Raw genomic sequence first — 16,336 nt, forward strand, 5'->3', positions numbered from 1 at the left:
TTACCACTAATGAGAAAGCCGACTTCTAGTAAGAACTCCTCTTTGGAGTATACAGCACCATTACAGTCCAAGTGCTTCTATTTTGCATTTTTCTAATTATTATAATTTTTTTTCAGTAGTGTTCAAAACTTTGGGTTCAGATTAAAGAAATAAACACTTTTATTCAGCAAGGATGTATTTAACTGATCAAAACAAGTGACAGTAAAGATAGCTTTTTAAGATTTAGACTTGTTACATAAAAAAATATACATCTTAAATAAATTATGTTCTGGAATCCTGAAAAAAAAAAAATCACAGTTCATAAATATTAGGTACGGTGACAAGGAGGGGACATGAGATATTAATTGTGGGAGTATCATGTTACCTCATGGGAATTTTGATAAAATGTCATGGCCACAAGATAATTTTGTTGAGGTGACGTAACGTCATCCTTATGTCATGGCCACGCATTGTACAGTCGTGGCCTTGAGATCCTATGTTGAGGGAATGACATCCTTTTCTCCTGGCCACAGTCCTGTAGCTAACTTTACACAATGATTACGAAATGTGTCTAATTGTAAAAACATTTTTATTTATAGGATTAAAGAGTAGAATAACAATCTAGGCATTATTCATGAAGTAATTTATACCACTGTATTGTATGACTGAGCACTAGACAGTAATTGCAACTTTTTATCTCACAATTCTGACTTTTTTTCCAGAATTGTGTGATATAAAGTCGCAATTGTGAGTTATAAAGTCAGAATTGTGAGATATAAAGTCGCAATTGCGAGAACATTTTTAGAGTTGCGAGTTATAAAGTCAGAATTCGCGAGTTTATATCAATTGCGAGAAAAAAAAGATTATAATTCGCAATTCTAACATTTTTCTTGCAATTGCGAGTTTATATCTCACAATTCTGACTTTATAACTAAAAATTGCGACTTTTTATCTCACAATTCGGACCTTTTTTCAGAATTATTATTATTAATAATAATAATAATAATTTATAGATAATAATTTATAAAGTTTTATTTATATAGCACCTTTCCAGGGCTCAAGGACGCTTTACAATGAACAAGCAACAATAATGGCAATGGACAATGATAACAAACAAAACAACAGTAGGTAGATGAGAGTAAAAGTACAGTAAAGGAGAATTATGTAGATGGGGTAGCATACAGCAGAATACAATCAGACACAACGAAATGTAATACAACTTAAGAATGGTAACATTCAGAAAATAAGTGAGTTTTGAGCATAGTTTTAAATTCAGAAATAGTATTAACACAACAAAGTGATCGGGGGAGAGAGTTCCATAGTTTGGGTGCAACAACACTGAATGAGCTAGCCCCCATTGAAGCTACAGTAGGTGATGCCGAGGGACAACGAGAAGGCTAGAGTCAGAGGATCGTTATGATTATGAGTCAGATGATCATTATAGTTATGTGATATAAAGTCGCAATTGCGAGTTATAAAGTCAGAATTGCGACTTCATATCTTGCGAGAAAAAAAGATTATAACTCGCAATTCTAACATTTTTCTCGCAATTGCGAGTTTATATCTCACAATTCTGACTTTATAACTTGCGATATTTATTCATTTTAAGTCATATTGTATAATTTTTTTATTTTATTTTTCAAAACCCTGAAACTATTGTCAGGTTTAAACTACTGTATATTTGTAATGTGTTCTTTCATGGAGCAGTTATTATAGATAATGCTCATATAGATATTATACTGTAGATAATGCTCATATAATACGCTTTTTACTTAGTGAACTCGAAACACCTATCTGCACTTTGCAAATTGAACAGAAATGTACTCAATGCATGTCCATTTTATATGCAGAGGGCGAGTTGTTAAATTTCCACTTGAATCTGACCGTGTGAATAATGACAGAGAGAATGGGGCAACAGCACAGCGCTTTGCTCACCAGTGTGTGTGTGTGTGTATTGCAGGTGTCCTTTGGCTGTCAGTTGTGTCTGAGGTGCTATACATCATGCTGCTGGTCGTTGGCTTCAGTCTGATGTGCCTGGAGCTTTTTCACTCCAGTAATGTGATCGATGGACTCAAACTGAACGCCTTCGCTGCAGTCTTCACCGTGCTGTCAGGTAGGCCTGCACCCTTGTCCCCAACTCACACTTAGAGAAACTAATTGCGCATTACTTCATTACATTTATCATCTATACAAAGACACACGGCCTTGTTTTCCTGTTTGGTCTCACCACAGTCACAAATGATGGGGATAATAGAAAATGTTGGGCTTTTTTTGGTTAGTCCCTGCTGAAGTTTAGTCATTCAAAATCTGTAATTTTCAAGTATAGTGACTTTGAAACAGCGCTGACAGAACTTTTAAATGACAACATACTGTTTTTTGTAACATTAGACAAAACATTTGACTACAATTTTACCCGACTATAGTTAAAAAACAAATTTACATTTCCAGTTATCCTTTACCGTTTAAGAGTTTGGGGTCAATAAGATTTCTTAAAAGAAAAAAAACTTCTATTCAGCAAGGACACATTAAATTGATAAAAATTAAAAGTAAAGATCAAATAAATGCCTTTATTTTTAGGAATATTAAGCAGCACAACCATTTTCAACATTGATAATAAGAGCACCAAATCAGCATATTATGATTTTGAAGGATCATGTGACACTGAAGACTGGAGTAATGATGCTGAAAATTAAGCTTTACCATCAAATAAATAAATTCAATCAATCAAATGCAGCCTTGGTTCTTTCAAAAACATAAAAACTTACCAACCCCCAAACCCTGTAAATATTTTATATTTAATAGCTTGTTTTATCAAGAATCAGTGAAATCTGTTAACTAATAATTTCACACTTGATTTCGGAATGAGTTCTCCCCAGATTACATCTCCCCAGAGAATTACCCATCAACCCAGCGGTTAAACATGGGTTTGGATAAAATAAAAATAGGCGTTTAACTTTTCAAAGGAACAACAAAATATCTATTCCCATATCTTCAGTTGTTGACATCACAGGTTGTCCGTCTAATCAAACTAGTTTTTTTTTTTTTTTTGGCACAAATTCATCTCACAGTTTGATTTAAAAGACAAGTTTGTTGCTGTTTGGGGTCATCATCTGATTATCTGGGTCTTCAGGCAAAACCAGTTGAACAAAACATATTTAGAGGAAATCACAGTAAACTAACAAGTAACAAGACAAACAAAAACAAATGCAATGCAAAAACAAATGTAATGCAAGTGAGGATTTGCAGTTACACAGTTTCATAACAATTCCACCTTATTCATCCCTCGGTGGCTTTGTGCGCTTGGCACTAGATAGTACACTGGACACCCTTCACTGATCCTGTATTTAATAGGGAACATGTTCTACCTACCTGCACATGTACAGGGATTTTGTCTGTGATCCAAGGGATCAAAAGTTAATAGTATTTGTTTGTCAGAGAGAATTTTAAATCTGTACTGAAAGTGTGTTTATATCCAATGCAAATGCAAATTGTGAAGACCAGTGTTTCCCAACCACTGTAGTGTGCCACTACAGGTTGTCAGGCGTGATGTGGAAAATGATCAAATGCCAATAAATAAATAAATATTAAATAAAATGATACAAATAAGTATATGAAGAGTTCAGATGCAAAAGCCTCTAAGTGCCGTCTGAAATTTTCTTCTAGAATGATCATTTTTATAAATCTTGTATATTTAAGTTCAATAATTTCACTTAAATGGCAATGCAAATAACCTATTAATTGTCATTTAAGTGAAATTACTGACCTTAAATATACAAGATTTATAAAAATGATCATTCTAGAAGAAAATTTCAGATGGCACTTAGAGGCTTTTGCATCTGAACTCTTCATATATTGTCGCTGTCAGACGGAAACATCGTATCTCTCTCTCTCTAAATATTATTTTATCTTTAAAAATCAATACTACTGGTCACCCTTGATGCCTGTATGTGGGTTTTACAAATATTTAACCAATGAAAAGCATTAAAAAGATCTTGTGTTTAAACCTTATAACTTCATTGGATCCTCAAACTGTCGGTCAACCCTAATAACTCCACCCGCCTCTTTCGTGAATGAATTGCTGCATGCTGTTTGGAGTTATAAACTGTAAGTTGATCATAATGCGATGCACTTACTGCCTTAGATCTGGCTGTTCCAGTGATGGACACAAGACATATCATTCGCTGGTCAAAAACCTTGTAGCTCCATCTGAGCTTGCTTTTCATTAAATGTTAATATTATAATGATACTTGGACATGTCTGACCATATATAAAGCCATAATACCAACTTTAATGACACAGTTGAATTATTTAAAAAAAAAAAGGTTTCCGACCACCAGTGATGTTATGTAAATTTGTTGTTTTATCATCACCAACAACATCATATAACTAGATGTTTGACCTTATTGTTATTTTAGTGCTTAGTGGTGTGCCGTGGGATTTTTTACTTATCAAAACTGTTCCGTGGCGAAAAAAAGGTTGGGAAACAGTTCCATAAATATACAAATACGTCCATAAACTGGTCCTAATTTACTCATCCTCATTCCAAATTCTTTTTTTTTTTTGTGAAACACAAAAGGCGATAAAAAAAAGAAGTTATTTTCCATACTGGATCATTGAGCCAAGAGTCGGAACTGATTAATGACTCAAGAGTTCATGTCATGCAGGTTTGAAACGACATGGGGTGAATAATTAATGACAAATTTATTTCTATCCAATGACAGTATGAGAAATCACCAACTGCATTTGTTGATTCCTCAACAGGTCTCCTAGGGATGGTGGCTCACATGATGTACACACAAGTTTTCCAGATAACAGTCAGTTTGGGACCAGAAGACTGGAGGCCTCACACATGGGACTACGGCTGGTCCTTCTGGTAAGCACTTCCTATACTTCCAGTCACATCAGCCAAAACATGATGGATGACAAGCAGTGAATGTGTTGATCACATACACTATAGTTCAAAGGTCAGAAACATTTGGTTTGTCCAGGAAGGACAAAGTGGACAAAAGTGGCAATCAAGAGTAGACTTTCAAATTGTTTCAAAAATGAATAATAAAAAAAATGTCTATTCAAAAAATCCTCAAACAGTTTCCACACAAATATTGGTAACACTTTACAATACAGGTGCACTAATATGGATTAACACATGCTTAACTAATACACAGATAGTCATGAGTTAGCTAAAGCAGACAACTGGAAGTTGAAATACATGGCTTTGACCCATTGCAGTTATTAACTCGTTCATTTACACTATTAATTAATACTATATGTTGATAAAGAATTAATACATGTTGACATCTGATTAATAGGAATTCATATATAACAAACTATTATTCAGATTCAGACTCTTTATTAGTTGCTGATGCGGTGATCATAAATTAATAGTTTAGTTCTTCATTAATCATACATTAACTATCTGTGCATTAGAAAAGCATGAATTAATGCACCCATTTGGTAAAGTGTTACCAAAATAATAAGCAGCACAACTATTTTCAACATTGATAATAATAATAAATGTTTCTTGAGCAGCAAATCAGCATATTAGAATGATTTCTGAAGGGTCATGTGACACTGAAGAGTGGAGTAATGATGCTGAAAATTCAGTCAGCATCACAGGAATCAATTACATTTTAAAATATTTTCAAATAGAAGTTATTTTAATTTTTTTTTTTTTTTTTTTACTGTATTTTTGATCAAATAAATGCAGCCTTGGTGAGGAGAGACTTCTTTCAAAACATTTAGGAATCTTTCCACCCCCAAAGTTGCGAATTACTTCGTGTTCTTATTGACTATATGGAATTGATTTTAAAGTCATTTTAAAATATTATTTAAAGAGGCAGTTTACTCAAATGACAATTCTCCTCCTTCCTCACACACGTCATTTAAAACCTGCATGACTGACTTATTTCTTTGGAATGCAAAAGTTGTTGTTTTTTTAGGTGAATATAGTCGCAACTGAATGAGGACTGGTGTTTTCAAGCTCAAAAATGACAAATAGCATCATAAATGTATTGTAAAAGTAGTCCATACCCCATATGGCTTCTGTGCCATATTTTGAGCCTTTTGAAGTCACATGATAGCTTTAAATGCGGATGTTGTTTTTCCTTGCAAATTCACTTTACATTCAACCTTGCTCAAGTTCATGGGAGAAGTGGCGATATTCGATTTGTGACCAAATCAAACTCTTTGTATTTTCACCCTTAGTAGTTCCTGATCAATAATTAAATGGATTTCTCTACAGCAGAATAGCTCTACATCCCATCCCAGTACACTGTGATTTTGCTTCCATCCTGTGTTGTATAATTCACCAAGGCAAAGAGGCGAGGTGTCCTCAAAAGTCACAGATGTGCTGGTGTCTGGTCTCATTCTGCAACAAATTAATCTGGCTCTTGCGGACCCTTCTCATTTTAGGTTCACTTTCTCCAATATTCAGTAAATGCTCTTTTTCTAACTGAACGGAAACGTAGAATTTAAAAAAAAACGTAACCTTCAAAATGGTTTCCTCAGTTTCTCTTAATATTCTGAGGCCACGTTAACACATATATGACAAACGGACCAAAATGAGTGAAACATTGTATTAGAGCATATTAGAAATTTTAAGATTTACTATTTTTAATGTTTTTGAAAAAAGTCTCTTTTGCTCACCAAGGCTACATTTATTTGGTCACAAATATAGTAAACAGTTATATTATGAAATATTCTTAGAATTTATAACTTTTCTATTTTAATATATTTTAAAATATTTATTCCTGTGATGGTAAAGCTGAATTTTCAGCATCATTACTCCAGTCTTCAGTGTCACATGATCCTCCAGAACCTCCAGTGTTCACAAATCATTTATTTTTATTAATGTTGAAAACAGTTGTGCTGCTTAATATTTTTGTGGAAACTGTGATACATTATTTGATAAATAGAAAACACAACCATGTTGTGTCATTTTGGTAAAAATCCAGTCACATTAAATATAAGGTTAGGTTAGAAGTTCTTTTACAGCCTTTATAAGAATGTAAAAAGTGTTAAATGTGAACTTTTTTTTGTGCGTGTCAGCTCTACACTGAATTTTTGGAGTGAGTTTCTGTCATTAAATTTTTTGGGACCATTTAGACCCGAGAGGGAATGGCTCTATTGGATCTCCCAACAAATGTGTGTTATTTTGGCACTTGGAAATAAGAGACACGCATTGGGGTTCTGACAGGCATGAAAGTGGTATTTACATTGACTGAATTACCACAGATGCTTGCCTGGCATCCATTATTCCAGGCTAAAATTGCTTCGTTTGTCCTCTGCCATCTGGCCAATTTCTTGTTTTTCCTCCTCTATTTCTGTACCTTTACTACCTTACAGAATGGAAAGAATCTGAAAATCAAAGAGTAATTGAAACTTGAGCTTTTTTAAACCCTTCAGTTCTCTTACGAGAGTTCTCTCGTACTGCGTTCGTAGAACGCTGCGGGAAAAGTCTCTTTTCACGAAATACTGAAGCAAAATTATCCTTAATTTTCATATTTGTAAAACGCATTGCAGCAGTGCACAGCCATGGCGAGACGGCTCGCTCACTCATTGGCTGTTCTGCGGCAACTGCATGAGCCTATCGAGCGAGGGCTGATGCAATATCAGACCAATGAGAGCGCTTCGCGCGCTCCTCGTCACATCCCGCCGAAACGGGTGTGGCCATCCCCTATAAAAGGAGCTCGAGTAGGCTGATTCAACTGATTTTCATCTCTTCAGCGAAGCTCACGCATCGCTGGATCACGGAGAAGCAAGCGTCGTCGAGGCAAGCTTTTCAGCGGGACGAGCCCTCGAAGCCGCTGGCCTCGCCGCCTTCTACTGCCGTACCTGCTGCGCTTTCCGGCGCTTCATATCCTTTATCTGCTCTGTTTTGTGTATGTGTGTGTGCAGTGTTCCCGAACACTCACCCCTAAAAGAGCCGCGTCTTTTTCAAGATGCCATCCTGTGGCTCGTGCCGAGCCCCGCTCATCGAGGGAGACCGCCATGTTATTTGCGTCTTCTGTCTGGGCAAAGAACACGCAGCGCTCGCGCTCGCTGACGGCGGCTGCCCTCACTGCGAGCTTTTGCCGATGGCGACTCTGCGGACTCGCCTGGCACAGTTCTCCGAGCCTGCGCCCCCCGCCGCGTTGCCGCGCCGTAAGAAGCGCCGCTCGCAGCGGGCCCCGGAACCCACCTCTTCCCGACAAAGCTCGCCGGCTCGCCCGCCAGCTTCACCGGCTTCCCCCGAAGCACTTCCTGATGCTCAGCGCCCGCAGTCTGCCGCCGCTTCATCTGAGGAAGTTGTTTCTGAAGTCGAGTCGGTCGAAAAGGATTCCTGCTCTCTGCTAGCTTCAGGCAGTGAAGACTGGGCGAGCTCTGCGGATCTCACGCCTCCTGCCCGAAAGCCGTCGGCTAGAGCTAGCATCGAGAGGGAGCTCATGCGAGTACTCGCGTTGGCCGCGGCGAGCCTCGGCCTCGAGTGGTCTGCACCGGAACTCCCCTCGCGCACCCGGCTTGATGGTAGCTTCCTCCCTGGTGAGCGTTCTTCTCCTGTGTCTAAGCCCGCTCCGTTTCTTCCTGAGCTTCATGAAGAAGTGGCGAAGGCCTGGAACGCTCCCTTTTCTGCACGAACACGTTCGTCTGTATCCCCAGCATTTTCCTCCCTGGATAATGCTCAGGATCGAGGCTACCTCACTCTGCCGCCGGTGGAACAGGCGATAGCAGCCCACCTTTGCCCGCCCTCTGCTGGACGGCGGACTAAGCCAGTGCTGCCGTCGAAAGCCTGCCGCATGACGTCGTCGCTGCTCGCGCGGATCTTCTCCGCCGCTGGGCAGGCGGCATCGGCCCTGCACACCATGGCCACGCTTCAGGTGTTCCAAGGCGATCTCCTCCGCAAACTGGACGAGATAGGACCTGAAGCTATCTGCATCACGGACCTGAGAAGCGCGTCGGATCTTTCCCTCCGCGCTACCAAGGCTGCAGCACAAGCCATGGGACGCTGTATGGCTTCCGCTACCGTAGCCGAGAGGCATTTGTGGCTGACGCTCACGGAGATGGCTGATGCAGAGCGCAACGCGTTCCTCGACGCCCCGCTATCCTCCGCTGGCCTCTTTGGATCTTCTCTCTCCGAGTTCGTGGAGAGATTTTCCGAAGCCCAGAAAGCGTCACAGGCATTCAAGCACTTCCTGCCGAAGCGCTCCAGTTCCGCAGCGGGCCGTGAGAAACAGGCCCCTCGGAGCTCACAGCCTCAGCCTCCGGCCGCCCCCTCTCAGCGACAGCAGCGCAGCTCACGCCCTCGCTCTCGCTCTACCAGCCGCCGCCCCACTCACCGCGGGCCGCGACCAAGGGTTGTGTTGAAGCCGGAAGCCCCAAAGAAGTCCTAGCACGCCTAGGAAAGCGCAGGTGTGTAAGCCCCGTTGCGACCGGGCCCTCACCAAAGCGCACCGCTGTCTCAGTCCCAGGAATTGCGACTGCTTCAGCGTTCTCAGCAGAGCACAAGCCCGCACAGCTGCCCGCTTGCCTGCACACAAAAGCCGTTTTTACGGCTACCCAGATAAATCCCGAAAAGAGTGTATTTTCTGGTGTCCCGGCCAAGGCCGATGGTGCTATAAATGTAGTGTTGATGCCCACTTCCCTGTGCCCATCCCTACACACAAGCACAGCCCTGCACACAGGGCCCGTACTCATAAGATCGACGCAGTTCGATCGCGCCACAAACATAGTCAAAGTGCCCACTTCCCAGTGCCCACAAACGCTATGTCTGGCAAGCCACAGGCTCCCTGTAAAAACGGGACCTGTGAGCACCCGCTCTGTTCAAGCAGACAGCGCGGCCAAAGCAGTAAACGTGCCCGGTCCCCGCCCACGTTCACTTGTAGGCTGCATGAGTCCCATGAGACCTTCTCAGACCTCCCTCGTTCAGATAAACACTGTAGCGGGGTCGAGGATGAGCGTGTTGCCCGCTGTATTATGCGCGCTCCCCGCCTCAAATGTCACAGGCGTAACGCCTATGCTAGCGCGCCCCGAAGCGCCGCCGTCGCACAGCGAACAGAGCGCGCTTCGCATCCAACCCCTAGCCGGCCATGCAGACGCATGGGCCGCGCTTCCAGGGGTTTCGGACTGGGTGCTAGACATTATAAAGAGAGGCTTCTCGCTACAGTTTTGTCGGCGCCCTCCACGCTTCACAGCGCGCGTCGAAACTACGGTGAATTCAGAAGTAGCACACCTGCTTCGCGCCGAAATATCAAAACTGTTGAGCAAAGGGGCGATACAACATGTATCCCAAGCTCAAAGCGAAGGGGGGCTATACAGCAGATACTTCCTAGTCCCCAAAAAGGACGGTGGTATCAGACCCATACTAGATCTAAGACGACTAAACAGAGCTTTAGTGAAACGCAGTTTCAAAATGCTCACAACCAGCAAAATCCTCGCGCACATTCGCCGAGAAGACTGGTTTATGTCGATAGATCTAAAGGACGCGTATTTCCAAATACAGATAGCGTCACGCCACAGGCGATTCTTGAGATTCGCCTTCGAGGGTCGGGCATACCAGTATACAGTCCTGCCATTCGGCTTGTCCCTGGCACCCCGTACATTTACGAAGTGCATGGACGCAGCGCTCGCCCCCCTCAGACTCAGGGGCATGCGAGTGCTGAACTATTTGGACGACTGGCTGATCATAGCTCAATCACGATCTCAGCTCGTGGAGCACAGAACCATGTTACTCGATCACCTCGAGAATCTTGGTATCACGATCAATTGGACGAAGAGCTCCTTGAACCCCAGCCAAACTATTTCGTTTCTGGGCATCGTTCTGGACTCTCGTTCTATGACGGCGCGGCTGTCGCAACAGCGCGCGCTGCGCATACAGCACGCAGCGAGGTCCTTCCGCTGCGGTGCGATTATCCCGCTCAAACGTTTTCAGAGGATGCTGGGCCTCATGGCCTCAGCATCATCAGTTCTCCAGCTGGGCCTGCTTCGCATGCGCCCTCTGCAGTTCTGGTTGAAAGCGCGAGTGCCACGCGGAGCGTGGGCACTCAGCCGATTACGCCTCAAAGTCGATCAAGACTGCGCAGCAGCCCTGAGACCATGGGCGGCGGGCGATTGGTACCGTTCAGGTGTAAGCCTGGGGACTTCCTCGAGAGTGAAAGTGGTGTCTACGGACGCATCCACCTCGGGATGGGGAGCGCTGCTCGAGGGCAGGCCGTTCTTTGGCCTCTGGTCAGAACGAGAAAAGCTCCATCATATCAACTGCCTGGAAATGCTAGCAGTTCACAACGCGCTGACGCGCTTTTGTCCCCACATCAAGGACCAACACGTCGTAGTCCGCTCGGACAACACGGCCGTGGTGTCCTACATAAATCGCCAAGGCGGCCTCGGTTCCAGTTCCCTTTACAGGCTGGCCGAGCGCCTCCTAATATGGGCTCAGCGCAACCTGAGCTCGCTGAGAGCGGTGCATGTGCCCGGGACACTCAACCTGGGTCCAGACAGGCTGTCCAGGAACAATGTTCCCACGGGCGAATGGTCTCTACACCCACAAACAGTCCGGCTGTTGTGGCAGAGATTCGGCAGAGCGGAGGTGGACCTATTCGCGTCCCCAGAAAACGCTCATTGCCCCGTGTTCTTTTCAAAGAACGACAGCGCGCTGTCCCACAAGTGGCCGCACTGCCCGCTATACGCGTTTCCCCCAGTCTCCCTCCTACCTCAGGTGCTGGAGCGAGTCAGGGAAGTGAAATGCCCAGTACTGCTTATAGCACCGTTCTGGGACAACCAAGCCTGGTTTCCAGTCCTGATGCAGTTAGCAGACTCCGCTCCATGGCCAGTGCCATTGAGGAGAGATCTCCTCTCGCAGGCCAGGGGCTCGATTTGGCACCCACACCCAGAGCTGTGGTCCCTTCATGCGTGGACGTTCAACGGTTACCCGTTAGCCTCACGGATGGAGTGCTGAACACCATCACTCAGGCTAGAGCGCCTTCCACCAGGCGGCTTTATGCCTCGAAGTGGTCGGTTTTCTCCAGCTGGTGTACAGCTCGGGGCCTGTCACCCCTCGATTGTGAGGTGACGGAGGTTCTCTCCTTCCTACAAGAGCTGTTGGATAAGGGCAGATCCCCTTCCACGCTCAAAGTCTATGTGGCGGCTATCGCAGCGTGCTCGACAGCAACGCCAGGCCAGTCACTGGGTAGGAACGATTTAGTCATCCGCTTCCTCAGGGGAGCTAGGAGGCTGAATCCCCCCAGACCTCCCTCAGTCCCGGTGTGGGACCTTTCTACGGTCTTGGCAGCCATGAAAGGCCCCCCCTTTGAGCCTATCCAATCTGTTAGCCTCAAACATCTGTCTTTCAAAACGGTGTTTTTGATGGCCCTCGCTTCGGTGAAGCGCATAGGCGATCTGCACGCGCTCTCTGTGAGTCCAACGTGCTTGGAGTTTGGGCCCAATGACTCCAAAGTCATACTCAAACCTAAGCACGGCTACGTGCCGAAATCCCTCAACACTCCGTTTAGGGCTCAGGTTATTTCCCTGTCTGCCCTGCCGGGGTCAAACGAGGAAGGGGACTCGAGCTGTCTTTGCCCCGTTAGGGCGTTAAGAGCTTATGTGTCCCGCTCCGCTGCCTTCAGACAGACGGAGCAGCTCTTTGTCTCGTTCAGTGGACGTTCCAAGGGAACGGCTGTTTCGAAACAGAGCCTGTCCAGATGGGTGGTTGACGCCATAACAATGGCTTATACTACCAAGGGCCTTCAGTGCCCGTTGGGCATTAGAGCGCATTCCACGAGAGGCGTTGCCTCATCGTGGGCCTGGTCTAGCGGGATTTCCTTACAGGAAATATGTACGGCGGCGGGCTGGGCCTCGCCGTCTACATTCATAAGGTTCTACAACCTAGAAGTTCCCGCCTTGCAGGCCAGGTTGTTTTCGGTTTAGCCGTATCAGCTGTCTACCACGACACTGATTTCGCAGGCGCACAACGCCACCGAATACTTCACCGCACTTGCAAGCCAAGTGTTTTCGGCGTATTCGAGTCAGCTGTCTAAACACGGCACTGATATCGCAGACGCACAGCGCCGCCGAAGTTCTCTGGGCAGAATTGTGTAAGACCCATGTTTTCCCACATTAGCCAGGCTCCCTCCTGCCTATGTGATGTTATATCGCGTCTAGAACGCACCTATTTGAGCGAAAGTGTGTAAGTCCCACATTTCCCACATTAGCCAGGCTCTCCCTGCCTATGTGACGTTGTATCGCGCTTAAGGGCGCATCCATTGGGCGAAATTACGTAAGACCCACATCTCCCACATCAGCCAGGTTTTTCCCCTGCCTATGTGGCGCTGTTTCGCGCCTAAGGGCGCATATATCTGGGCAAAAATTTGCGTAAGACCCACATTTCCCACATTAGCCAGGCCTCCCCCTGCCTATGTGATGTTATATCGCGTCTTAGGACGCAGCTATCTGAGGGTGGTTGTCCCCCCCCCCCCCCTCCAGACTCTCCGAAGTCTACCGGGTGATTATGCACTGTATACCTGGACTAGCTTCCAGTGGTCGGTGTTTTCTCATCCCAGCACGCACGGCGTCTTACAAGTGGTTCCCGCAGCGTTCTACGAACGCAGTACGAGAGAACTCTCGTAAGAGAACGTACTCGGTTACTAACGTAACCTCGGTTCTCTCTAGAAGAGGGAACGAGTACTGCGTTCCCTGCCGTGCGCGCGGTTCGCTCTGGTTCGCTTCGGCGATGAAAACCAGTTAAATCAGCCTACTCGAGCTCCTTTTATAGGGGATGGCCACACCCGTTTCGGCGGGATGTGACGAGGAGCGCGCGAAGCGCTCTCATTGGTCTGATATTGCATCAGCCCTCGCTCGATAGGCTCATGCAGTTGCCGCAGAACAGCCAATGAGTGAGCGAGCCGTCTCGCCATGGCTGTGCACTGCTGCAATGCGTTTTACAAATATGAAAATTAAGGATAATTTTGCTTCAGTATTTCGTGAAAAGAGACTTTTCCCGCAGCGTTCTACGAACGCAGTACTCGTTCCCTCTTCTAGAGAGAACCGAGGTTACGTTAGTAACCGAGTACGCTTCATGGTTTAATTTCCCCAGCTCAAATACTGCACTCTCATGGTTTCTGATTGAAAACCAAAGGTAATTTGCAGTCTATAAATTGCAGACAATATTTGGGGAATCCAACTTTATTTTTCATTTTTACTGCAGGTGAACAAAAATAAAGATAAAACTTCCAAACGTAGATAAAGATATAAAAAAATGCTCACTGAAAAAAGCTTTTCAGAAAAAAAAGTAAAAAAAATAATATGATGCTTGATATGTAATAGTCCTTGTTTGTTCCCAATTGAGTGGGTGTTTTGAGTCTGAATCTCATTCATGAATGAACTGGGACTTGTATATAGCTTGATAAAAAATACCAGTACAGTACAAAATAGATGAATGACTTTTCAGTGACATTCAAAATAGATGCATTTTCTGGAATCTCTTAGCAGATTTGTAGACACAAAGAAAGTTTCTGTCATAATCGAAGGGTTTGAGTGTATGATTCAATGATTAGTTCATAGCATAAGTGTGCTTACTTGTCGCCACCTACTGGCGTAACGACGTAACCTACAGAAAGAGTCACTGAATGAATCTGTGAATTGAGTCACTGAGATTAATCAAAATCCCCATCACAGCACCTGATTTAGAGTGTGCTGTTGTGCTGCATGCCACTTGCTGTGGGCTTCATTTCAATTCCACCAAACTGATATAATGTATAATTGACTGGACAGCTCAAAATGTATCTGGGACTGTTTTTTCTAACTTTAAATGTCAACAAGCATCTTTGTTAGTCCATAAATACAAAATGCCACATTCAACAAATGTCATCCATCCATCCATCCTGTTTGACGATGCTCTAAAATAAATGCAAATAAATCTCATTATCTTTTTTATACATGTATGTTTCACAGTATGGCCTGGGGCTCGTTCACCTGTTGCATGGCAGCCTCCGTGACCACCCTCAACTCCTACACAAAGACGGTGATTGAGTTCCGGCACAAACGGAAGCTCTTTGAACAAGGCCTGCGAGAGGAGCAAACCTTCCTGGACCCGGAGGCCTTCCATTACTTCCGTGATACGTCCGTCCAGTCCATCTCCAGCTCTATAGATGTTTACCCAAGCCACGGAAGCAGCCACGGGAGCAGTCGTGGGAAAATGCGCTCCCCGCCGGCTTCGGTGGACCAGGGCGACAACACAGAGTCCCTGGGAGAAGAGCAGTGCTGAGAGGACATGTATCCGGTACTGCACAGGTGGCCTTGCTCTGACCGGATATCTCAGAATACTGATTAACTGGGAGGCGAGGGATTTTGGGGTTGAAAATGGACATAAATAACAGTATTGTACGAGGCATGCAGGTATTAAGCTGAGCCTTAGTGAAGATAAACTGGTGATTGTAAATAAAATCATGTGGAAATGGGAGATTTTTTTACCCGCTAACAGATAGCTGAATTATGGACGGGCAGGTGGGAAAACAAAACGACTTACATTGCCATGAAGACTGAGCAGTGCACGCTGCTAAAACCGTACCGTAGCATCTGTCGGTCCCTCGCCCTGACAGCTAGACAAGCTCCTGAGTATTTACCGGTCTTACACAGTATGTGAAATGCCCTCCTCTCTTGGTGAGATCTGCTTGAAATTGCCTTCATGTTACAAACAGCAGAGTAGAGTACCGTTTAAATCCTGCCTTCAATACAACTGCAGCTGAACACAGGAGAAGCACAGCCCATTTCAGTTGCAACATCCACTAGGGATAAAAGGTTACTGCCACTTGGATTTTTGTCTTTTGTCGTGCATTACTGGGTTGATTAGCAGCAGTCAATGACAAGATTGTAATCCCTGCCCCCAATTTTTTTTTTTTTTTTTTTGGTGGCAATATTCTTATTAATGTACATACAATGAATGGAATTCTATCTGTTAATGAATGTACTAAATATTTATCAATGTATGCACTATAATCCTGTCTTTTTCATTTGATAAAAGAGGTACAAAATTGTCATCTTGTTGAGTTTTTTGGGTTTGCTTTTGGAAGATAGAAAGCCATGTACAGTAGTTTTTTTTTATTCTTTAGAAACCTCTAAATTGAATAATTTGGCCAAAATTCATGATTTTTATTTGAGTATTATTGAAAAAGCATGCAAAAAGCATTTATTCCTTCATATACACATATATATATATATATGCATTCCTTCACACACACACATATATATATATACATACACATACACATATATACATACATACATATACAGTATATATATACATATATATATACAGTGTGTATATATATATATATATATATATATATATGAAGAGTTCAGATGCAAGCCTCTAAGTGCCATCTAAAATTTT

The 16,336-nt window shown here is 43.9% G+C and overlaps 1 protein-coding gene across 1 annotated transcript in view; it reads left to right on the plus strand.

The window, feature by feature from the left end:
• gsg1l (gsg1-like) overlaps nt 1–15,973 on the plus strand; it is a 28,632-nt gene extending 12,659 nt beyond the window's left edge. The window contains exons 3-5 of the mRNA XM_081386626.1: nt 1,940–2,092; nt 4,741–4,852; nt 14,899–15,973. Coding sequence (XP_081242752.1) covers nt 1,940–2,092; nt 4,741–4,852; nt 14,899–15,211 — 578 coding nt within the window. The 3' untranslated portion in view covers nt 15,212–15,973. The remainder of the gene's footprint in view (nt 1–1,939; nt 2,093–4,740; nt 4,853–14,898) is intronic.
• The last annotated feature ends 363 nt before the right edge of the window (nt 15,974–16,336 follow it).

The sequence above is a fragment of the Scardinius erythrophthalmus genome, assembly GCF_964197995.2.
Source record: "Scardinius erythrophthalmus genome assembly, chromosome: 1".
NCBI classification, from domain to species: domain Eukaryota; kingdom Metazoa; phylum Chordata; class Actinopteri; order Cypriniformes; family Leuciscidae; genus Scardinius; species Scardinius erythrophthalmus.